The sequence below is a fragment of the Paramisgurnus dabryanus genome, chromosome 4, assembly GCF_030506205.2.
Source record: "Paramisgurnus dabryanus chromosome 4, PD_genome_1.1, whole genome shotgun sequence".
Classification (NCBI taxonomy): Eukaryota; Metazoa; Chordata; class Actinopteri; order Cypriniformes; family Cobitidae; genus Paramisgurnus; species Paramisgurnus dabryanus.
The window spans coordinates 37,588,537-37,614,152 of record NC_133340.1 but is presented as its reverse complement, the minus strand read 5'-3'; the positions used below and the strand labels follow the sequence as shown (position 1 = coordinate 37,614,152).

At 38.2% G+C, this 25,616-nt stretch overlaps 1 protein-coding gene and 2 long non-coding RNA genes across 3 annotated transcripts; 2 read left to right on the top strand and 1 right to left on the bottom strand.

The window, feature by feature from the left end:
- Positions 1-5,067: 5,067 nt before the first annotated feature.
- Positions 5,068-5,967, top strand: LOC135736154 (uncharacterized). Its single transcript, XR_010527809.1, has 3 exons — positions 5,068-5,131; positions 5,272-5,424; positions 5,863-5,967. It is a non-coding gene; the product is annotated as an uncharacterized lncRNA (long non-coding RNA).
- Positions 5,968-5,974: 7 nt separating this feature from the next.
- Positions 5,975-11,778, top strand: LOC135736143 (uncharacterized). The gene is made up of 16 exons (XM_065254930.2): positions 5,975-6,412; positions 6,508-6,611; positions 6,752-6,904; positions 7,350-7,830; positions 7,926-8,029; positions 8,170-8,322; positions 8,759-9,673; positions 9,785-9,869; positions 9,959-10,014; positions 10,149-10,242; positions 10,722-10,777; positions 10,912-11,005; positions 11,105-11,160; positions 11,298-11,340; positions 11,432-11,514; positions 11,637-11,778. The coding sequence occupies exons 1-16, from the start codon at positions 5,975-5,977 to the stop codon at positions 11,776-11,778; spliced, it is 3,057 nt and encodes a 1,018-aa protein (XP_065111002.1).
- A 3,171-nt stretch (positions 11,779-14,949) lies between these two features.
- On the bottom strand, positions 14,950-15,608 carry LOC135735572 (uncharacterized). The gene is made up of 3 exons (XR_010527657.1): positions 15,463-15,608; positions 15,297-15,346; positions 14,950-15,144 (listed from the first exon to the last, which is right to left on the bottom strand). It is a non-coding gene; the product is annotated as an uncharacterized lncRNA (long non-coding RNA).
- Between the last annotated feature and the right edge of the window lie 10,008 nt (positions 15,609-25,616).

Genomic DNA, 25,616 nt, shown 5'->3' with positions numbered 1-25,616 from the left:
AACGCGTGATCAGTGTCGGACCTCCCCCTGAAGATCGCCCGGTTACGATCAGCACCGCGGCCAGCGCACCTCCTGAGTCTCCTGCAGCGGGAATAATAGAGGAAGTTTGTAAGTTATTCTTACTTTTCTCTTTTTATCGATAAGTCTGTTATCAATAACTGTTCTGAAAATATTTTTATTGTTACACTTATTTCATTATCAAATTATCGTTAATTTTCTAGTCCTTGACATTTTTTATTTTTGTTAATCAAGTAGTAATTTGGGGTAAACAGGGGCGCTCCCCATTCACTGCATGGTTTCATCAAATCGTTTGAGACGCGCGCGCGAGTAGCTACTTAACTTCAAGCCACTGATGGTACCAAATTAGAGATGTCTTTGACGAGGAAGTATAAGTCTGAAAATAAGAAACTAAAAAAGAGACTACAGCGGTCAGAGAGAGAGAGAGAGAGAAAATAGGCCCAATATGTTTTTTTAAAGAAATGTAACTTCCTTTTGCCGTAATGTTAGCGTCAGTTAACCAACAGCTAACAGTTATCTAATGGCCAATTTAATAGGATGCGTTTTTCACTGCTGAAAATGAGGAGAATATAATTTTTGTCCACACTGATTTTTTTTTATTTGTAAATAAAGTTAGCATTATATAAGTAAGGATGAAGCAAAATGTTTTTAGGTTATGGTTCATACACACCATATCATGTATGTTTTTTCTCTAAGAATGTTGCATTTTCTCTAAATACTTTATTACTATACTGTATTTTTCTATTAAACTTACATTTGCAGAATAAATTATTGTATAGCTACAGACATGGAAGGTCTCTGACTAAACACTGATTATAGTGGTAAAAAACAATAGCAAACGTAATAGGTCATCCTCATATTCTTTCATAGGGCCCAGAATTGCCAGTGGGGTAACTAAATATGACAGATTACAGTAAAACATGATAATACATTGCAATTAAAAGTCTAATAATTAGCCTGTTACATAAAAAAATTATAGAATTATATAATAAATTAGGTATTGTGTATTATTTTTTAACTTTTGGCTACTTTTTATTTACAGGTCCAGATGAGATGGCTGTGATGCAACCGAAGGTGGAAGATCTCTGTGAGGAGAGGGAGTCAGAGACTTCCACCATTTACGAGCCATCCTCTGTGGCAGTTGACTCTCTTTCTGAAGGGTAACATGTATTCTTGTATATTTTTATATGTCTCATATCAGTGGGAGTCATTAAGTTTTCAGCTCTCATGGCAAATGATTTACTGTTTACTAACTGTTTTCTCCTGGATCAGGAATTCCTCTGTTGCGGAGACGCTCGAGGGGTGTATTGTGCACCAGGTGGTCAGTGTCCTGCCCTCAGCATGTGAGCCTCTTATTTTCGAGGTGGCTCATGCTGAAAATGAGAAAAAGGTCTCTTCAGAGCCACCAGCTCTCTCAGGGGGTACAGAAGCATATCATTATTTGAATATATTGGTGATAAACCCTGAAGTTGTTGCAGATGTTGTCTGTTAAAGGTTTCAACAAAATATCAATCTTGGATGACCAAGTGTTTCGTTGACTCTCTCTTTTTTGTTCTCCTCAGCTTCTCCACAGAGCCAGGAATCGGAGGCCACAAAGGAAACCAGCCATCAGGAGGTTTCTCACCTGTCTGAAGAGCTCGCTACCGAGGCGGACCCTGACGACACGGTCGAAATGACAGTTGATTCCCAGGAGGATAGTGAACCGTCTGTGGTCCCAGAACCACAAGCACCCTCTTCTCCACCAGCAGAACCTGTCTGCGCACAGGAGGTGAGATTGTGTCAGCTTTAAAATGCTTTAAAGAGAGTCTAAACAGTGGTCTTAAAACGTTTTTAGGCTAGGGACCACTTATTGGATAGAGAGGAGGAGCAGGGACCCCCAGTACATGTATCAAATTAGGAGTGTATTTATTATTATTTATAATACATACTTCGTTATTATGTTACAAAAAGACTTAAATAATAATTTCTAACATACTACATAACATTTTAATTTAACTGAATACATTATATTGGGGGAATTTATATTTTTATTATCAGCATGTTGATGGCTACTTTCATTTTCCAAAAATATTATTTTGCATTCAAACTATATTTGAACCCCAGTAATACCACCATGGACCCCCAAGGGTACCTGGACCCCCTGTTGAAGACCGATGGTCTAGAGCAGTGCTTCCCAATCCTGGTCCTCGAGGCCCCCCTCCCAGAAAGTTTTAGATGTCCTTATTTAAAACACCTGATTCAACTTATCTGCCTCCTTCCAAAATGGTAAACATGTCTCCCTAACAAGCTGATGAGTTAAATCAGGTGTGTTAAATAAGGAGACATCTAAAATTTTCTGGGAGGGGGGCCTCGAGGACTAGGATTGGGAAACACTGGTCTAGAGTGCTACAGTGTAATATGTATCTTACCTCACCAATGATAATGTGATCTAGGAGGCTGTCGTGGGCATGAAGACTGCTCTGATTCAGAACAGGGTGGACATAATCCGAGTGTCTGGTGCACGTGTGTCTGCACTCTTCGGGTAAGACCTTCTAGAGCTTCAGTTGTTTCACTGCAATAACATTTTTAATTTTAGTGTTTTTGTTAGACAGGCAATTTGATCAAATAAATAATTGTTAGAAAGCAGAGTTGGTATTTGAATGATGATGTTCCTCTTTACAGATTTGAGGTTGGGATGAATCTGGTGCATTTCCCCCAAACCTCAGAGGAGGCCTGCAAACTTGTGAGGCAGGCAATGTTTGTGAAGATGATGAATCTCCACTGGAATCAGGATTGGGGGGGAAAGTTGGACGACCTCCAAAGATTCATCAGAAGGTACAAGGATCTTATTTGTGTATTTAAGATATGATATTAAAGGGGTACTGTGAGACAGTCTTGTGATACAAAATGTTAAAAAGTTTTAAGTTAGTTCAAATTAAATTAGTTCAAAGTCTAGCAGTAACTGCATTTTTAAAAGACTGCTGCAACATATATCATGAATGTTTGTCATTTGGCACACCGCTGCTAACAGATGTGGATTGGTTCATTAAAAGTCATGCAATTAATGTTAATATTAATGTCATGTTTAAAGATAATAATGACATAAATGCAGTCCATTTTGGGCATTTGTGAAATGTATGTTTCTTGGGATAGGTTCATTTTAATATTTGTAGTACTGAAGGTTTAGCTTAAAGGCGCAAAAGAGGATGTTTTTCGCCGACTGAGAATCCAAAAACGGTTAGTGAGTTTTTTAAATGAGCGCATGCGTAAGAACAGCCTCCCGCCTTCACAGCTCATTTCTAGGGAACGCCTTCCAAAACTCGTGGACGAACGAGTGTTTGTTTGCCACCGGCATATGCTGTGTCGCGTCAGTGGATTTATTATGTGAAATGATATGATAATAAACACATAAGACGTTAAAGCGTTAGATCAGTCGACGCTAACTTACTCCCATTTCAACTAGCACGTAGCAGACTGGTCACTGCCTTACAACTACAGTACAAGAACAACATCAATATACCTGAATAACAGTACAACAATAATTATTCCACAAAGAAAGAATAATCACTTTTACCTGTTGAGAAGAATTTTTGCGAACTGCGCGTCTGTCTTGACACCTCTCTGTTCCTTCATTGCTCTCCAGCGTTTAAATGTTTCTCCATTAACGACTCTGGTTACATTAAGTAAGTTACGTTCTTCTGACAATTTTCTCCTATTCCCAGCGGCTTTAAAAAAGTCTTTCTTTTGCGTAATACTTCGGGTTTTTTCTCTTCCGTGGTGCAAATTCGAGGAGGAAAGCAGGATTGACAATGAAAACAAACCGAAATTTAAGACGGAGTTTCATGCGATATGCGTATGCGTCGCCTGTGTAAAGTTACTGGAGCGCGCACGTATCTCACAAGGATCGTAATGGCAGTGATTGACAAGCCAGAGGGCCAATGATGATCGCGATGACCGCATGAGCAATTGGCCGATGTTTTTAAGGCCCTATCTTGTGCACAGATGACGTATTAATATTATTACTTTCAGTGCACCTAATAAATAGTCTTTTATCATTTACTAAAGACAGTTTCAAGTAATATTGCAAAAATGTATAAAACAAACATCCTCTTTTCCACCTTAAAGTCAGTGATAAAAAGTTTTTCTGTAATTGACATGAACTGCTTGGTGCCTAAATGTTTGCAGAAACATTACTTACAGTATTTAACCTGTGGTTCTAGGTTTCCCTCCATATTTTTCATCAGGGAGCCTGCAGGGCACATCGTCACCTCACCTGGTCCTATGGCTGCTCTACAATATGAGGAGCCTATAGTGCCGGTCCTCCCCTTACCTGCTTCGGACCACGAGGAACCTATAGTGCCGGTCCTCCCCTTACCTGCTCCGGACCACGAGGAACCTATAGTGCCGGTCCTCCCCTTTCCTGCTCCAGACCATGATGAGCCTATAGTGCTGGTCTCTCCTTTACCTGCTCCTACTTCTGCTCTGAACCATGAGGAGCCCATAGTGCCGGTCTCTCCTTTACCTGCTCCTACTTCTGCTCCGGACCATGAGGTTCCTGCAGTTCAGGTCCTGCCCTCACCTGCACCTGTGGCTGCTGTGGATCTAGTGCCAGTCTTCCCCTTACCTGCTGTTACAACTCTGGACCACAAGGATCCTACAGTCCAGGTCGTCCCCTTACCTGCTCTGTACCATGAGGAGCCTTTAGTGCCTGTCTTCCCCTTACCTGCTTCTACTTCTGCTCTGGACGATGAGGAGCCTATAATGCCGGTCCTCCCCTTACCTGCTCCTACTTCTGCCCTGGCCCATGAGGAGCCTATTTTGCCGGTCCTCCCCTTACCTGCTCCTACTTCTCACCTGGACCATGAAAGGCCTATAAAGCGGGTCCTTCTTCTCCCTCCAGCCCTCCCTGTGGCTCCTCATGCAGTCTGCGCACAGAAGGTGAGATTGTGTCATCTTTAAAATGCTTTATAGAGAGTTTAGAGTGCTACAATGTAATATGTATCTTACCTCACTAATGATAATGTGATCTCTAGGCTGTCATGGGCACGGAGACTGATTTTATCCAGAACCGGGTGAAGGTGTTGGTTCACGAATTAATTCGAGTGTCTGGTGCACGTGTGTCTGCAGCCTTCCGGTAAGACCTTCTAGAGCTTCAGTTGTTTCATTGCAATAACATTTTTAATTTTAGTGTTTTTGTGAGAAAGGCACATTGATCAGATAAATCATTTTTAGAAAGCAGCGTTGGTTTTTGAATGATGATGTTCCTCTTTACAGGTATAAGGTTGGGATGAAACTAGTGCAGTTCGCCCAAACCTCAGAGGAGGCCTGTAAACTTGTGAGGCAGGCAATGTTTGTGAAGATGATGAATCTCCACCGGAAACAGGATTGGGGGAAAAAGTTGGACAACCTCCACAGGTTCATCAGGAGGTACGAGGATCTTATTTGTGTTTGTAAGATATGATATTAAAGGGGTACTGTGAGACAGTCTCGTGATACAAAATGTTCAAAATTTTTGTCTTAAATTCATTAGTTAAAAGTCTAGCAGTAACTGCATTTTTAGAAGGCTGCTACAACATCTATCATGAATGTTTGTCATTTGGTACACCACTGCCAACAGAAGTGAATTGGTACATTAGAAGTCATGCAATTAATGTTAATATTAATTCCATGTTTAAAGATAATAATGACATAAATGCAGTTCGTTTTGGGCATTTGTGAAATATATGTTGATTCCGGTACATTTTAATATTTGTAGTATGTTGGTTTACCTTTGGTCATTGATATAACATTTTTCTTTTATTGACATCAACTTGGTGCCTAAATGTTTGCAGAAACATTATTACATTATTAGACCTGTGTTTTTAGGTTTCCCTCCATATTTTTCATCATTGAACCCCATCATATTTTATACGGTATTGAGGATCACGAGAACCCTCTACTGGATGTTCTTCCCCCACCTGCTCAGCTTGTGGCTCCCATGGAGGACTATCCAATAGAAGATCTATTGGTACCTCATCCTTTGGACCCTTCAGGAAATGCGGCTGCTCTGGAACACGAGGAGCCTGCAGGGCACATCCTCCGCTCACCTGCTCCTATGGCTGCTCGGGACTATGAGGAGCCTATATTGCCAGTCCTCCCCTTACCTGCTCCTACTACTCCCCTAGACAATGAGGAACCTATTGTGCCGGTCCTCGCCTTACCTGCTCCTACTACTCCCCTGGACAATGAGGAACCTATTGTGCCGGTCCTCGCCTTACCTGCTCCTACTTCTGCTCTGGACCATGAGGAGCCTATTTTGCAGGTCCTCCCCCTTCCTGCTCCTGTTTCTCACCTGGACCATGAAAGGCCTATAAAGCGGGTCCTTCTTCTCCCTCCAGCCCTCCCTGTGGCTCCTCATGCAGTCTTCGCACAGAAGGTGAGATTGTGTCATCTTTAAAATGCTTTATAGAGAGTTTAGAGTGCTACAATGTAATATGTATCTTACCTCACCAATGATAATGTTATCTCTAGGAGGCTGTAATGGGCACGGAGACTGATTTGATCCAGAACCGGGTGGACGTGTTGGTTCACGATTTAATCCGAGTGTCTGGTGCACGTGTGTCTGCAGCCTTCCGGTAAGACCTTCTAGAGCTTCAGTTGTTTCATTGCAATAACATTTTTAATTTTAGTGTTTTTGTGAGAAAGGCACATTGATCAGATAAATCGTTTTTAGAAAGCAGCGTTGGTTTTTGAATGATGATGTTCGTCATTACAGGTATAAGGTTGGGATGAAACTAGTGCAGTTCGCCCAAACCTCAGAGGAGGCCTGTAAACTTGTGAGGCAGGCAATGTTTGTGAAGATGATGAATCTCCACCGGAAACAGGATTGGGGGAAAAAGTTGGACAACCTCCACAGGTTCATCAGGAGGTACGAGGATCTTATTTGTGTTTGTAAAATATGATATTAAAGGGGTACTGTGAGACAGTCTCGTGATACAAAATGTTAAAAAGTTTTGTCTTAAATTCATTAGTTCAAAGTCTAGCAGTAACTGCATTTTTAGAAGGCTGCTACAACATCTATCATGAATGTTTATCATTTGGTACACCACTGCCAACAGAAGTGGATTGGTACATTAGAAGTCATGCAATTAATGTTAATATTAATTCCATGTTTAAAGATAATAATGACATAAATGCAGTTCGTTTGGGCATTTGTGAAATATATGTTGATTCCGGTACATTTTAATATTTGTAGTATTTTCTGAAGGTTTAGCTTTGGTCATTGATATAAAGTTTTTCTTTTATTGACATCAACTGCTTGGTGCCTTAATGTTTGCAGAAACATTATTACATTATTAGACCTGTGTTTCTAGGTTTCCCTCCATATTTTTCATCATTGAACCCCATCATATTTTATACGGTATTGAGGATCACGAGAACCCTCTACTGGATGCTCTTCCCCCACCTGCTCAGCTTGTGGCTCCCATGGAGGACTATCCAATAGAAGATCTATTGGTACCTGATCCTTTGGACCCTTCAGGAAATGCGGCTGCTCTGGAACACGAGGAGCCTGCAGGGCACATCCTCCGCTCACCTGCTCCTATGGCTGCTCTGGACTATGAGGAGCCTATATTGCCAGTCCTCCCCTTACCTGTTCCGGACCATGAGGAGCCTATAGTGCCGCTCCTCCCCTTACCTGCTCCTACTTCTGCTCTGGACGATGAGGAGCCTATAATGCCGGTCCTCCCCCTTCCTGCACCTACTTCTCACCTGGACCATGAAAGGCCTATAATGCGAGTCCTTTCTCTCGCTCCTGCCCTTCCTGTGGCTCCTCATGCAGTCTGCGCACAGAAGGTGAGATTGTGTCATCTTTAAAATGCTTTATAGAGAGTTTAGAGTGCTACAATGTAATATGTATCTTACCTAACCAATGATAATGTGATCTCTAGGAGGCTGTCATGGGCACGGAGACTGATTTGATCCAGAACCGGGTGGACGTGTTGGTTCACGATTTAATCCGAATGTCTGGTGCACGTGTGTCTGCAGCCTTCCGGTAAGACCTTCTAGAGCTTCAGTTGTTTCATTGCAATAACATTTTTAATTTTAGTGTTTTTGTGAGAAAGGCACATTGATAAGATAAATCATTTTTAGAAAGCAGCGTTGGTTTTTGAATGATGATGTTCCTCTTTACAGGTATAAGGTTGGGATGAAACTAGTGCAGTTCGCCCAAACCTCAGAGGAGGCCTGCAAACTTGTGAGGCAGGCAATGTTTGTGAAGATGATGAATCTCCACCGGAAACAGGATTGGGGGAAAAAGTTGGACAACCTCCACAGGTTCATCAGGAGGTACGAGGATCTTATTTGTGTTTGTAAGATATGATATTAAAGGGGTACTGTGAGACAGTCTCGTGATACAAAATGTTAAAAAGTTTTGTCTTAAATTCATTAGTTCAAAGTCTAGCAGTAACTGCATTTTTAGAAGGCTGCTACAACAATGTTTATCATTTGGTACACCACTGCCAACAGAAGTGGATTGGTACATTAGAAGTCATGCAATTAATGTTAATATTAATTCCATGTTTAAAGATAATAATGACATAAATGCAGTTTGTTTTGGGCATTTGTGAAATATATGTTGATTGCGGTACATTTTAATATTTGTAGTATGTTCTGAAGGTTTAGCTTTGGTCATTGATAAAAAGTTTTTCTTTTATTGACCTCAACTGCTTGGTGACTAAATGTTTGCAGAAACATTATTACATTATTAGACCTGTGTTTCTAGGTTCCCCTCCATATTCTTCATCATTGAACCCCATCATATTTTATACGGTATTGAGGATCACGAGAACCCTCTGCTGGATGTTCTTCCCCCACCTGCTCAGCTTGTGGCTCCCATGGAGGACTATCCAATAAAAAATCGATTGGTACCTGATCCTGTGGACCCTTCAGTAAATGCGGCTGCTCTGGAACAGGAGGAACCTGCAGGGCACATCCTCCACACACCTGCTCTTATGGCTGCTCGGGACTATGAGGAGCCTATATTGCCAGTCCTCCCATTACCTGTTCCGGACCATGAGGAGCCTCTAGTGCCGCTCCTCCCCTTACCTGCTCCTACTTCTGCTCTGGACGATGAGGAGCCTATAGTGCCGGTCCTTCCCTTACCTGCTCCTACTTCTGCTCTGGACCATGAGCAGCCTATTTTGCCGGTCCTCCCCTTACCTGCTTCTACTTCTGCTCTGGACCATGAGGAGCCTATAGTGCCGGTCCTCCCCTTACCTGCTTCTACTTCTGCTCTGGACCATGAGGAGCCTATAATGCCAGTTCTCCCCTTACCTGCTTCTACTTCTGCTCTGGACCATGAGGAGCCTATAGTGCCGGTCCTCCCCTTACCTGCTTCTACTTCTGCTCTGGACCATGAGGAGCCTATAATGCCAGTTCTCCCCTTACCTGCTTCTACTTCTGCTCTGGACCATGAGGAGCCTATAGTGCCAGTTCTCCCCTTACCTGCTTCTACTTCTGCTTCTGACCATGAGGATCCTACATTCCAGGTCCTTCCCTCACCTGCTCCTGTGGCTTCTATGGTCCTTCTCCCTCCAGCCCTCCCTGTGGCTCCTCATGCCCAGACTCCCTTGCACAAGCGTCGTGCATGTGCTGCAGTGAAACAAAAAAGGTCCAGATTGTGCTCTGCCCTACCTCAGTAAGTTTAGCAAATTTCTTCTGTTTTTGCATTTGTAACGTTCATCTTAGCAGCATTTTTAATCTTTGAATATTTATAGAAATGGTTCTTAATTATTTTTTGGTTTTTTAGACATTCACATCCTCCTGTCTGGCCCTCACCAACCAAGCCATCCATGACTTCCTCACACAAGCGTCGTGCTCCTCATCAACTACAGGTAGAAATTTAACAGAGCCTGAACAAAATCTATTTTAATTTATAAAGGTGGTTTGATTTGCATGCATTAAATCTCTGTTTTATTTACAGCCACATAATGCAGATCCAGAAGAGGAGATGGAAGTAGAAAGCAGTTATGTTGCTCAGTAAGTTTTAACAAAGTCTCCCCATTTTAGCCTTAACCTTTGTAGTATTATGTGTAGTAGTTTTTATTAGCAATTATTTTGTGCTTGAATGTTAGCAGAAACAACATTTACAGTACAATTATATGTAATTTCAGGAATCCATCTCCTCCTGTCTGGCCCTCAGCAAAGCCATTGCCTCCTCAGACCTCTAGATCTTTGTGCAAGCGTTTTGCTGCTTCAACCCTACAGGTAGAAGTTTACCAGAGCCTTGGGCATAACTAATGCCAATTTCAATTTATAATGGGGTAACACTTTATTTCGATAGTCCACTTTAGACATTTTACTGATTATAAGAAACTTTGCAACTACTTATCAACTACTTATCAATTACCAATCTTTAGATAATTAATAAACTGTCTGCTTAATATCTACTAACACTTGATTGCGATGATATCTCAACAGACATTCAACTGTCTAGAAGTATCTTTGCATGTGCATGTCAACTTATTCCACTAACCCAAACCTCTTCCCTAACCCCAACCCTTACACTCTACTAATACTCTAATGACAGTTAGTTGACGTATAGTTGCAAATTATTGAAAGTTAGTTGACATGTAGTTGCAAAGTTATTTATAGTTAGTAGAATGTCTAAAGTGGACTATCAAAATAAAGTGTAACCTATAATGGTGGTTTGATTTGCATGCATTAAATCTCTGTTTTATTTACAGCCACATAATGTAGAACCAGTAGAGGAGATGGAGGTTCAAAGCAGTTATGTGGCTCAGTAAGTTTTAACGAAGTCTCTCCATTTTAGCCTTAACCTTTGAACCCTTGTAGTATTATGTGGTGTATTTTTTATGGCAATTATTTAGTGCTTAGCGGAAACCATTTTTACAGTACATTTATATGTAATTTCAGGAATCCATCTCCTCCTGTCTGGCCCTCAGCAAAGCCATTGCCTCCTCAGACCTCTACATCTTTGTGCAAGCGTTTTGCTGCTTCAACCCTACAGGTAGAAATTTACCAGAGCCTTGGGCATAACTAATGCCAATTTCAATTTATAATGGTGGTTTGATTTGCATGCATTAAATCTCTGTTGCTTATTTTACAGACAAATAATACAAACGCAGTAGAGGAGATGGAGGTTCAAATCAGTTATGTGGCTCAGTAAGTTTTAACGAAGTCTCTCCATTTTAGCCATAACCTTTTAATATAGTGTGTAGTAGTTTTTTTATTACTTGCAATTCTTCAGTGCCTGAATGTTAGCAAAAACAGCTCTTACAGTATTTTGACATGTTTTATAGAAATTCTCCTTCACGCAAGCGTTGCGCTTCTCCTACCACACAGGTAAAAATTTACTTGATTCTTGAGCTGCGCTAGTTGCACTTTCAATAAAAAAAAATGTATAAACATGAATTAACTGGTTTGGTTATTACAGCTAAATAGGACGAATGCAGTTAAGATGGAGGTGATGGCAAAAAAACCCAGGTTGTGTTTGGCAACACACAGCACTGCACCTCAGTAAGTTTCGCAAATTTCTTCTGTTTTTGGCTTAAAAGTTTGTAATATTAGGTGTAGCTGTGGTCATATTTTTGCTTTAATGTTTGCAGAAACAATTAATATTTTGTTCTGGACTTTTTTAGACTTCCATCTCCTCACATCGCATCTTCTTCCAAGTTTCCACCCCGCCAGACTCCGATTCCCTTAAAAAAGAGTGGGATGATATGCATGAGACGAGTTTTTTATCCATACAATGTGGGTAGCATTAAAGCACGGTCACAGTGAAGAGTGATGTTGTCTCCTGGTCTAACCTTCATCTCGATTTCAACTCCGTTGATTATTGTCTGACTGAACAGTAACAGTACATCTACAAGAGCAAAAATTAAATAAAAGTATTTATTAAAAAAAAAAAATTTGCCGGGATTTTTTAAATATATGAAAAAAATTATTACAGCTAATTACATTTTTAAACAATAGCTGCTTAAAATATTACAATAACTAATAACACATGAAGAAGTATAAATTTTCTTACATGACAGTGTAGTAACTCTTGATCTCTCTATCTCAGCGAGTGAGTGTGAATAACTGTGTATAACTTTAGTGATGCAGATATCAGCTCTCATCCGATTGGTTTACGCCATTGGAAAAATGAGCTGGACATTTGAGTGAAAGGTGCATCAACCAATTACCAGTCTCCTTATCAAAAGTGCTCTGGTCGTGTGCTTCTATTGACCCTTTCACAGATCAAATAGCCTTCGCGCGCATTTTAGCAACGGAAGTGGTGTTGTTCCCCACTGGTTCTAACGTGTCAGTAATTCGGAAAGTTTATCAAAACGGTTTCTCAGAATCAAAATGTCTGATTGTTGCGTTTGGTTGCACTAATATAATATACATTACATATATACATATATAAAAGGGTCTATTGCTTTACAACATTTGAAATGTTGCTAAGCCTTAAACCAGAAGACACATTTGTGGTCAGTACATGATTTAAAGACAAAAACCTTTTGTGTGTGAACATTTTTCATCACTTTATACCATGGGGCTGTTGAATGCTTTATTTTGATTGGTTTAGAAATGTTTCACACATACGCATTATTTTTCGATAAACTCACCAAATGTCTTAAAATAACCACCAGAGCAATGTCTGTAGTATAAGCAGAAAAAATTACTGCGGTGTAATGGCATTTCCACATTGGGTGGGCATTATTTTCGAATAATTCAACGGGCCATCATAAATTTTTCCCTTTATGTTTGACCATAATTCATGAGCTGCTTTATTTTGTTATAATGTTTTAAATTGCAAAGCAACAAAATCTAAACATGTCAAAATAGGAAACCCCCAAGCGTTTCAGACCACTTACAAACTGCACACCTTCACATCATGAAACTCACACCTATTGGACATCAAGAATACATGTTTCCATTACTTTTGTCACGGTTCCGTTTGTAGTTTTAGTTTTTGTGATCGCTTAATTATCTCAGTTCATTGTTATCATTGTTTAACCATTTTTACCTGGTTAAGTTATTTATTGTTATCTCCCTTAACTGCGGTTACGCCCACTGAGTGGCAAAAGACAGAGCAGCAGAATTAGTGTACAGTGTGAAATCAGCAAAAACATGGTGAAAACGCGTCGAAAGCTGTTGTGCGATAGACTGTACTAACAGATTAACAAGAATTTTGAGCTATCGTTTTACAGACTGCTCAAAAACACCAAAAGGAGAAGTAAATAGATCGTTCATCCCAACATCCACAGACCACAGGTGGGTTGACAGGTTGCTAGGGTCACCATCAAGCAGAGTTTTTACTTTCTACTTAAACGTATTTGTATTTTATCCGTGTTTTTCTTTGGAGAACATACAATCCAAAGCATATTATTATACTCTATTTTTTATTATATTATATTAATATATTTTTACTCTATTACATTTCATAAATACAAGTTTTTGTTTTACATTTAATATTTAAGTACATTACTGTACATTCTTTTACGCAAGTAAAAGTACACAATTTTAATGTAATTAATATTGCATATTAAAATTTATTTAATATCTAAAGAATACACAGTATGATTATATGCTTTAGAATGTAGTGAGGTAAAATTTTCCCAATACAAACAACCTAATAATGCACAGATGCTTGTAAAATGTATCAATTGTAACTAAGTATTGTCCACCTCTGCTATCAAGTCCAACTAAATTCTATTTAAGCTGATAATAGTCAGTTTTACTGGCCTTATGCAGCAGCCGCTATGAAAACCAACCATTTTGTTGAACGTTTACCACTCAACAGGGCGTGTTCCGGCGTGGTCACGTGTAAAGTGACGTCAATGCATACCCTCTATTTAGTATGACAACGTCAGGCTAAGCTTTTAGTGCTGTTTAACCCAATGGTAATTAATGACACATAATGTTTGTATTTGGTCTGTAAAAATGCACAGAGCCTCTTTAAACCAGCAAAGTAAAGACTTGACTTTTTAGTGCAGAAAGGAACAAAACTGTATATGCAACCAGTGGAAGACTTTTAGACCCTTTTTTAAAGCATGTGATCAAATAGCCAGCACGCTCATTTTGGCAACAGAAGTGGTGTTGTTCCCCAGTGGTAAAGTGTTAGCAACTCAGGAAGTTTATCAAAATGGTTTCCCAGCATCAAAATGTCTGGTTGTTGCGTTTGGTTGCACTAATATGATACACTGATATACGTATATGTATCTGGCCACTTTATATTTGGCCATCTGCTAACGTCTTCTATACACTCCGCTATAGTACACGGATCTGGGAACCGTGTTAAAAAAGTTGATAAAGTCAACTTTTTAAAATAACTTTCTCTGTCTGTGTTGCTTCACTGCTGATTCTTGACATACTTCAGTTGCAGATTTGTGTACAAACAGTAAAAGGGTCTATGTTAAACATGTGATGTCCATCCCTGAGCCCTAACTGTTAGTCTATCATTGTTTTGTCCAACAACCAATGCACACAGTATCATTTCTGAGTAAATGTGAAGTCTTTTCTTAACTATCAGTGAACAGGAAAGCTGCAGACACAGCATGCATACAAACCAACCTCACCGCAAACTGTCAACATAAGCAGGCATTAACACCTACACACACACACAACTTCATGTCTATTTCTGTCTCAGATGAGATCAACTTAAGTGGAAACATTTGTGGTTCCCCAAGAAAAGCCGACATGTGAAATTAAGCAAAATAGAAAATTATTAAAAAAGAAAAAAGAATCAATAATGAATCAAAAGAACTGTATAATTATTTCTGTTCATTGTGATTTACACTGATACATCTAACATTTAACAATCCAAAAGAGTATAATACAGTAATTCATTTCTGGTGACAAACTAATGCTGTCATAAAAGCTTGTTCTGAAGTTTTTAATTTTATGGCAGCTTCTGGTTTTTCACTACTCAGCAGGCCCACAATAATTAAATTTGTCAAATTCACACATGAAATATGTTATTTCAGTAAAAAAATTCAAAAGCTTTGACACTTAAAATCTTCATCAGAAGTTTTATACTGTGTCTGTTTTGATCGGAGCATAAATACTGAAGTCTGAACTCTGCTGTTGTTTCTTCTTGGGTCGTTTCTGTCTTCTGTTGGTCACATCCAAGGAAGCATAACACACGTCATCATCATTACCCTGAAACACCATTTTTTTTTGATTTGTGAATCAATTATAAGAAGTAATTAATTATATATATAATTATTATAACTTTTTCCAAAACAGCAGAAAAACAAATCTGTTATCTTCACTGTGTTAATTTAACATGAGAGAGTCTGTGTTGTTCATACCTCAAAGCTATTACTACTTTTTATCTTTTCTTTGTGATCAGTCCCAGCATCTGAAATAAATAGTTAAGAGTGAACTCCACTTCCATGAACACATTTTAAATTATTTATACAGAAAAAGGCTGAATGAGTTGCAAAAATTTAAAAAGAAAGCAGTATGAATATATACCTGTAGTTTTTCTCTGATATAGGCAGTAGACACAGATGAAGCAGAGGAGAAAACACACAACACAAAGACTGACCAGCAGTGTCCAGCAGTGGAAACAGTCTGATACAGGAGGAGGAGGGGAGACGGTGCTGCTGGACGGTCCAGAACATGAAGTTACTGGATTAATAAAACAAATACAAACAGTGATAAATATAAATAAACAACTACATTTCCATTGTTTTTATTATTGCCTTACATGGAAAAAGATAGTTTGAAAGATTTACATGTGTAATAAAGATTAATAAAGATAAAATTGCAATGAATATACTAAAAACATAAAAAAATGTTTTATTACCATCGAGAGAAAGACGAGTTGTTCGGTTTCCACGATATTGCACTCCTGATACTCTCTTGAATTCAGCACAGTAGTAGAGTCCCAGATCAGAGACTGTGATGTTACTTATATGAAGGTCTAAAGAATTATTGTTGGAGTTTTGAATTAAGCTTAAATGTGGGACAGTTTTACTGAACATTAAGTTGTGATCTATTATGAGAGAGGGTTGATGTTCATGAGAGCAGTTTCTTATCCATACGATGTAACCATCAGTTAAAGGACGGTCACAGTGAAGAGTGATGTTGTCTCCTGGTCTGACCTTTATCTTGATTTCTTCTCCATAGCTTACTGTCTGACTTAACAATAACAGTACATCTACAAAAGCAAAAATATACATCTTTTAAAAAGAAATATTGCAAGGATTTTTTATATGAAAAAATAATCAAAACTAATTACATTTTTAGACAATAGCTGCTTAAAATATTACAATAACTAATAACACATAAAGAAGTATAATTTTTCTTACATGAAAGCGCAGTAGCTCTTGAACTCTCCATCTCAGCGAGGGAGTGTGATTAACTTTGTATAACTCTGGTGATGCAGATATCAACTGTCATTCGATTGGTTAACGCCACTGGAAAAAATTAGCTGGACATTTGAGTGAAAGGTGCATCAACCAATCACCAGTGTCCTTATCAAGAGTTTTGCTTTTGCTTCTTATTGCTTCACAAAATTTGTATATGTTGCTTAGCCGTAAACCAGAAGACACATTTGGGGTTGGTACATGATTTAAAGACAAAAACGTGTGGGAACGTTTATCCTCACTATATGCTTTACCACGGGGCTTTTGAATGTTTTATTCTGATGGTTGAGAAATGTTCTACATGTACGCATTATTTTTCGATAAACACACACCTGACCTGTCAAATGTCTTGAAATATCCACCAGAGCAACATCTTAGCAATGTTTGTGGTATAAGTGGAATAATTGACTGCGGTGTAATGGCATTTCCACCTTGGGTGTGCATTATTTTTAAATACTTCAAATGTGCTCATCAATTATTCCCTACATATTTGATGCCATGCAGATGAGCATGTTAACAGAGCAAGTCCAGATCTGCCATGAGTGTCTTACTGTTTGAAAAAAAACTGGTCAATTAAATATAAGTTCAGGTGGAGGACCACAATTCATGAGCTTCTTTATTTTGTTATAATGTTTTAAATTGCAAAGCTTCGAGGTAACAAAATCTAAACATGTCAAAACAGGAAACCCACAAGCCCTTTAGACCACGTACAAACTCCACACATTTAGTCTTTCTTCACATCATGAAACTCACACCTATTGGACAACAAGAATACATGTTTCCATTGCTTTGTGGTTTTTGGGTGTTGGGTTAAGTATATGCCTTTACCTGGGGCAACGTTAAAAAAAGCTTTTTTTGAGATACACATTTTGAAACTACATAACTCTGTATTATATTTGTATATGTTTATTATTATTTAGGAGTATGTTTGGCTTCTGTATTATTACTATTATTAGTTGGCACTGAGGATTGTGATGTGTGGATCTTATGACATGGCAGTATTTTAGTCTTTTGTGATGTTTAGTGTATTTTGCCATGACAGATGTAAAAGGCATGAGCTGAGCTTCACTTAAATGAGTCTCAATAAAAACCATATAGAGGTAGTGTAGTGTATAAGATGTTAAATATGGTTACGTGTGTGGGGGGCATGAATAGTGTAAAATGCTATGTTTATTATGCTATAAACATGGTTTATGGGGACACAGGAAGTGAACGGCTTAAAAAACATACTAAATGGTACTTTTCATAGATATTGTGTCAATGGAATTGTCCCTGTAAACCACATATGCCAACGTGTGTGCAGGGGCACCACTAGTAATTTTGGGCCCTATGAAAGAAAATGAGTTTGGGCCCCCATCATACCCATTTTGCACAAAACATACTGTACAAGTGTGTGCGTGTGTGTGTTCTGAACTGCCCCCAAGTGGCAGAAGCTGAAACTACTGCTGAATGGCCTTAATTGAATGAGACTACTGAATAAACCTGACAACAACTCTCTTTCACATACTGTGACAGTCACATGACCTATTGCTCTAGACCCCTTCACTTCCTAATCCATGAAATGTACTTTTAGAAGTACATATTCTTTATGTTAGTTGTTAGTTAATATGATGGTTTGTCCAGAAAAAGATATTTACAAACTGCTCTAAGAAAGTTTAGCTATCAGATACATAACTATCAGATATCAGCTAACCCTCATTTTGTCTGCAATATATTTAGGAAGAACAACCGTATACACTGCTGAATGAGATGCAGATTACAAACATCTGCTTGTATTTTACATTGAGCGCTGTCCAATGTGCTGAATTTCTACAGATCCTCTACACAAGAGTTTCCAACAGGGGTCGCCAAAACTCTCTTAAATAATATCATATGGTGCTGATTCAGGCTCTTTACTGGCAGGCAAGTACTCTTCTGTGTACACAGGCTGAATATAGTGTAAATTGCTAGCTGGAACACAACACAACTGATCAAAGTTTATATTTTCTATCATCAATGCATCTTCATCTGGTGGAATACATGACATGGGCTTTAGTTACAGTGCCACTAAATATAATGCATTTAACTTCAAGTTCACTTAAAATCAGTAAAAAAAGGTCACTATGTCAACGTTGCCAGTAAAGAAAGTTAAAATAACCCTTAAAAAAGAACACTAAAAATTACTGATCATTTTTTTCACTCATTTCTAGATGCAAAACTAATATTATAATTGTCATGTGATGAACAAAACATGAAAAAAGCTAGATCTGTGAGCTAGTGATATTACAGGTATTTCTTATCTGAGCTCCATGCAAAGTTTCTTTGTACATCATATTTTAAATGCTGTCTTTGGCACACTGCACGTTCCTTTGCTGGTCCCATTCCTCTACTTCTCTGTCTTCTTTATATACACTATCCTGTCCTATAAAGCTCTTACATCTTACTAACCATAATAACATACAAGAAAACACCTGAGGCTTTGACTCTGACGGTGATTATCTGTTTAAATGCATTCAAAGTCAGATCGAAAATTAAATGCGTGTGGCCTAAATAAAAACTAAACCCCACAACATCATAAAGGCAAAAGCAAATCATACAAATGTGGCTCAACACCAATGAATTAGACACATCGTAAAATATGAACGAATTGCCATGTTATAGTTAAACTGTCTTTCTACACTGTACTACACAAGCCCAAAACGTGAGTAAATACTCTCACTTGTAATTATATTAATATACTCCTAACCCACATTTAAATATACGCATATAACGTAAACCTAACACTTATGAGACAAAACCTGCCTTCATTTAAATGGATTGTGATGTGACATAAGGTGCACAGCGACCAAGCCATAATTTTGGTGTAGTTTCATCTCAGTCCACTAGAGGGCAGTTCATAATTTCAGACACAAAATGCTTCTTGTTCTTGTGGAGTTTCTATGAGACGATAGAGACTGTTTACACCTGGTATTAATATGCATTTTGGTCGATCGGATCACAAGTGGTTTTTGCAAGATCGGATCAACATAAGCTGTTTTTCAGTCTTGTGATTCAGACCTGGAGGCTCTTGAAGACTAAAGCAGCAGTGTGAGGGGTGAGTGGGGTCACAACTATGTTGAGTGTTTTCCGGGTTAATCTACTATTGTACATGTCCAGAAGAGAATGGAGTATTTTTTTCTGCTGCCTTCACTATTTGCTGCAAGGCTTTGAGGTTGTGGGTGGTGCAATTTTCAAACCACAAAGTGATGCAGGTGGTCAGGATGCTTTCGATGGTGCCTCGGTATAGAATAAGCACATGATGGGTGCTGGGGCTCTGTCTCTCTTCAGTTTCCGGAGGAAATAGAGGCGCTGTTGGGCTTTCCTAGCCAGTGATCTAGTGTTGGTGGTCCAGGAGAGGTCCTATGCACACCCAGAAACTTTTTCTCCATGTTTAAAGAGAGATTATTGTCACTACACCAGCAGGCCAACACAGTTGTGTCGTCCACAAACATTATTATGAGGTTGGTACTGTACATTGGTGTGGTGTGGGTTGCAGGGTGAAAAGCAGGGGGTTAAGGATGCATTCCTGAGGAGCCCTTGTGTTTAATGTGATTGTGCTGCATGTATTGTTTCTGACCCAACAGCTTGTGGTCTTCTATGAGAAAGTCCAGCAGCCACAAAGTTGCATAAGGAGGTGTTTGAGGCCAAGTCGGCCCAGTTTCTGTATTAAGTGTTGTGGGATGATGGTGTTAAATGTCGAGCTAAAATCAATTAATAGCATTAAATAGGAGTGTTTTTGTTGCAGAGAGTGGAGACTGCATCATCAGTGGAAAGGTTTGCCCTATATGTAGACTGGAGGGGGTCCAGGGAGGGGGGGATTGTCTTGATGTGCTCCATAACTATCCTTTCAAAGCACTTGTAAGAGTCAGTGCAACAGGACGGAAATCTGGTATGAATGTGGTCGCTTTGAACCATGTGGGGACAACAGCCTGGTTCAGTGAGATGTTAAAGATGTCTGTGCAGAGCAGACTTTGAGCTCTTCTGCACAGTCCTTCAGCACATGCCCATGTATGTTGTCTGGACCAACTGCTTTGTAAGCATTAATCGAGGTATCTGTTTCGCGCTGGCTGAGGAGATACACAGAACATGGTTGCCGCGAGGCGGTGAAGTCTTCTTTGTAGGCGTTGCATGTTTCAAAGCTTGCAAAAAAGTTGTTACGTTTATTCAGCAGAGATATGTTACTTTCACAGGTTTGTGGTGGGGCTTTGTAATGGTCTGAATTCCCCGCCACAGACTCCTTGTGTCTCTGCCGTTTCTGAAGTTGTGGGTTATGCGCCTGGTATACTGTTTTTTGGCCTTTATGATGCCATGGGACAGGTTGGCTCAAGCTGTTCTTAAGTATACCTCATTGCCATCTCTGAAGGCAGCGTTACGTGCTCTCAGCTCTCATTAAAAATTAGCCTACTGTAAGATAATGCATTTTTGCTATGTAAACTCAGCTTTCGCCAGTAAAAAACTGCTTACTGCACATATTGTACTCTGCTATTTCAGGCCTTTGAACCACATTTAGGTACAAATACATAAACTACCAAACAAGGAATATACAGTACATATTTACATATTTTGTGAATGACCTCAAATATCATTTAAAAATGTATTAAAATAAAATACTTACAACAAAGAGAAAAGTCTTATTATGTACTGTATTTCCATAAATTCATATAGTCTGCATTTGAATCTCTAGGTTATCCAAAGCTATTCTCAGGTTATAAATTAATTTTTAATTATAAAAATATTTTTTGAAAAGATGAAGACAAAACTGTTTGAATAAACTTTGAAGACCAGGATGATGTGTGTTTTATGTTTACTTCAAAACCTTGTGTATTAGAATAAGCACACGCACAAAGACCGTTGTGACCGCAGTGTCTTTCACAACCTAAATGCCAAATAACATCAAATTATAGCACATAAACTGTGCCATTATTGTTTCTTTTAAAGATTGACTGTTTAAACAAAACAACTTCAAATGGGTTGAAATGAAGAATAAACTGCACTGAGCAAGCTGCCCTTTTTGCATTTGGATGCTGGCCAACACACAAAACCACATAAAAGCTAATGGAAAAAAATGTGTCTGATGACCAGCAAAAAGAAATGAAGCGTGAGTTCAGATCAGATAATGTCATGCAGCAGTGAATGTAAAGCATTTATCTTGATAAAGCTTTATCTCATTAATAAAATATTGCATGACATCAAATGTGTCATATTATAGTGAGACACAATGTACAGTTTAACTAACAAGTAAATGTTTAAGAGTTAAAGTTACTAAAAAGTAAGTATGACCAGGTGCATAATATAAGTTTAACAAGTAAAGTTTTCACAATTGACCTGACACTGACCTAACATTATTGATGTCTAAAACAGACAATTTAAACCTTTTAGGACATAACAATCTTCCTGTAACATCAGACAAGTTTGTAGTTATGACAAACAATTTGGACATCTTCAAACAGGAAACCACAACCTTGTGCACTAATAGGTGTTAGCTGGTACCTGCTTATTGCACACAAATGCAAGAACTGCAAGATTTTGTGGTTTTAAGCAGGTTTACACCAAGACTCAAAGCTACACAGTTCTCAGTTCACATACTTTAGGACAGAACTTATGCTTATGTGTGCTATAATATAAAAAGACAAAGAGCAATTAGTAAGAAATATTTATTATTATTTACAGGCCTTTTCCTGCATTTTTTTTTAACTTTTAAACTTCTGCAACTTTAGACAGCTTCTGACAGACATTTACAAGGTAGTTAAAGAAAAGCAACATTTAATTCCCTTGTTCTTTGCTTTAACTACCTACAATTATTTATCGATTGGCATAGATGAATAAAATCATAATCTGTTAACACCTAAAATCAAGAAGGCTTGGTGACACCCTTTGGCAACCCCTGTTGGAACAGCCCCAATGTTAAACACAAGCACACATCTGTAGTCTGTGTGTAATAGTATATTACATACATATACATATATTGACAGAATATAAGGTTATAGTTCTTGAATGATACATTAGCACATAAAAAATATATACATTTCAAATATATTGAACATGTACATTCAACTGTGCAGAGAGATTTAAATCTTTTCATAGTGATTTACAGATGGCAGGAGTCTATAAGTGACTTCAGAATGATGGCAGAACTTTCCAGTCGTACTCATCTCACATTGATGTTTCTCTGTCTGATCCATCTGAAATGAATAAGATACATTTGTTTAACCTTTCCTGTCATCTTTGAAATACAGTTTAATGGTAAAGACATAAATACCTTCATAACATTTACTGTGAACATCTTTGCACTCTCATAACCTTAAAAAAAAACACAAAAACACAGTGCAGTGAGAAAATCTACAATGCAATTCTGATAAAGAAACTTTTGAGCAAAAGTTTTGGGTAAAATGATGTTAAGATGTAAACATATGACACGATACTGAACAGTTTATTTAAATTTTACTTTTATTTATAGTTAACCATTATTTAGATATTATATACCACCTTAGATATTATATTAACTATAAGTTATATGTTGCATGTACATGTCACCTTACTCTCATTAGAGTATTAGTAGACTGTTAGGGGTAGGGTTATGTAAGGGGTTAGGGTTAGTAGAATAAGTTGACATGTACTTGCAAATTTACTTAACAGTCAGTAGAATGTCTGTGGTGTGTTCGTAAATAAAAGTGTAAAGTGAACTACTTAAAAAGGGTGTTTTTATGTAATGAATAATAAAGACAATAAAATGATAATTATATAAGTACCTTTAGTTTTCCGCTGACAGAAGCAGTAGACACAGATGAAGCAGAGGAGAAAACACACAACACAAACACTGACCAGCAGCATCCAGTGGAGGAAACAGTCTGATACAGGAGGAGGAGGAGAGACGGTGCTGCTGGAGTCTCCAGAACATGAAGTTACTGAATCAATAAAACAAATACAAACATATATTAATAAACAACTCTATTTTTATTGTTTTTATTATTTTCTTTAAAAAGATAGTTTACAAAAATTACATATGTAATAAAGATTAATGAAGATAAAATTACTGTCAAAAAAATTTTTTTCTTACCAGCGAGGGAGAGACATGTTGTTTGGTTTCCACGATAGTGCACGTCCGATACTATACTTTGATCATTTAGCCCTCTCTTGACTTCAGCACAGTAGTAGAGCCCCAGATCAGAGACTGTAATGTTACTTATATGAAGGTCTAAAGATTTAATGTTGGAGTTTTGAAGTAAGCTTAAATGTGGGAAAGTTTTACTGAACATTAACTTGTGATCTATAATGAGAGGGGGATGATATGCATGAGAGCAGTTATTTATCCACACAATGTGGGTACCATCAGTTAAAGCACGATCACAGTGAAGAGTAATGTTGTCTTCTGGTCTGACATTTATCTCAATTTCTTCTCCATAGATTATTGTCTGACTGAACAATAAAACATCTACAAGAGCAAAAAATAAATAAATATATATCTTTTAAAAATAAATATTGCAAGGGTTTTTTTTAAATATATGAGAAAATAATTAAAACTACTAAACAATTTTTAAACATGCTTGCTTAAAATATTACAATAAATAATAACACATGAAGAAGTATCATCTTTCTTACATGAAAGCGCAGTAACTCTTGATCTCTCCATCTCAGCAAGTGAGTGTGAATAACTGTGTATAACTCTGGTGATGCAGACATCAGCTCTCATCTGATTGGTTCACGCCAATGAAAAAAATGAGCTGGACATTTGAGTGAAAGGTGCATGGACCAATCACCAGAGTCCTCATCAACAATTTTGCTCTGCTCTTGTGCTTCTTATTGCTTCACAAAATTAATAGTTGCTAATAAGCCTTAAACCAGAAGACACATTTGTCAGATGCAGTTGAGCATGTTTACGGAGTCAGATGTGCCATGAGTGTCTTACTGTTTGAAATAAAATATGACCATATTAGCTTCTTTGTTATAGTGTTTTGAATTGCAAAGCTGTGGGCAACAAAACAGGAAACCCACAAGCCTGTCAGACCACTTACAAACTCCACCACACCTTTACTCTTTCTTCACATTGTGAAACTCACACCTACCGGACACCAAGAATACGGTGCGTGTGTGCGTGCGTGTTCTGAACTGCCCCCTAGTGGTAGAAGCTGAAACTACTGCTGAAAGGCCTTTATTAAATAAAACTGCTACATTAAATAAACCTGACACTTTCACTTACTGTGATACTCACATGACTTGTTGCTCTAGATACCCTTCACTTCCTAACTGTCAAATGTACTTCTGAAGTGCACGATCTAAATAAATTAATGTTGGTTAATATGATGCTTTGTCCAAGAATGATATTTACAAACTGCTCTAAGAAAGTAGAATCAGATATCAGCTAACCCCCATTTTGTCTGCAAAGTGCTAATGACTCTTTCAATACCGTATGTCCTGAATGTTCAGGAAGTACATCCGTATATACTGCTGAAATGAGATGCAGATTACAAACGTCTGCTTGTATTTAACATTGAGCGCTGTCCAATGTGCTGAAATTCTACAGATCCTCTACACCGGAGTTTCCGACAGGGGTCACCAAAACTCTCCTAAATAATATAAGATCATTTGGGGCTAATTCTGGCTCTTTGCTGGCAGGCAAGTATTCTTCTGTGTACACAGGTTGAACATAGTGTAAATTGCTAGTTTTAAAACACAACACAACTGATCAAAGTTTATTTAAGCGGTTTGTATTTTCTGTCATCAATGAATCTTCGTATAATACATGGCATGGTCACAGTGCCAGTAAATATAATGCAAAAATCAAACAGGAAAAATGGGTCACAATGTCATTGTTGCCAATAAAGAGGTTCAAAATAATCAGTTTCAAAACAGAACACATAAACTGCATGGATGTCATGAACAGATGTTTTCCATTTTCACTCATTTCTAGATGCATGTGAGCTAGTGATGTTACGGCTGGTGATCTTTTGTGCACTGCACTTTTTATGCTACTTTCCTACTGCTGCTAAAATATGTGTAGGGATGTTCACAAGCATTCTTTTTTTTGTGATAAGAACCATATTTTACTGGTCAATGCTACTTTATCACACTCCTGACAATTTTTCCTTGCACCATTTGCACTGACCACCAGGCGGCCCTAGCGTGCATTTAAATCATAGACTGTAAAAATAGATTTAAAACCAGATCAAAAAAGTCACTTTGAATCAAATTTTGATTTTGTTTATTTGTAAATGAATACTGATTTTTTGCAACCCCATTGTA

What these genes read in the sequence shown, in the direction of transcription:
- LOC135736143 (XM_065254930.2), top strand. Translation starts at nt 5,975, where the DNA reads ATGGAGGACTATCCAATAGAAGATCTATTGGTACCTCATCCTTTGGAC. An exon ending in TTGCTGCTTCAACCCTACAG is followed by an intron (nt 11,006 to 11,104) that starts GTAGAAATTTAC and finishes CTTATTTTACAG; the next exon opens with ACAAATAATACAAACGCAGT. An exon ending in CAAATCAGTTATGTGGCTCA is followed by an intron (nt 11,161 to 11,297) that starts GTAAGTTTTAAC and finishes CATGTTTTATAG; the next exon opens with AAATTCTCCTTCACGCAAGC.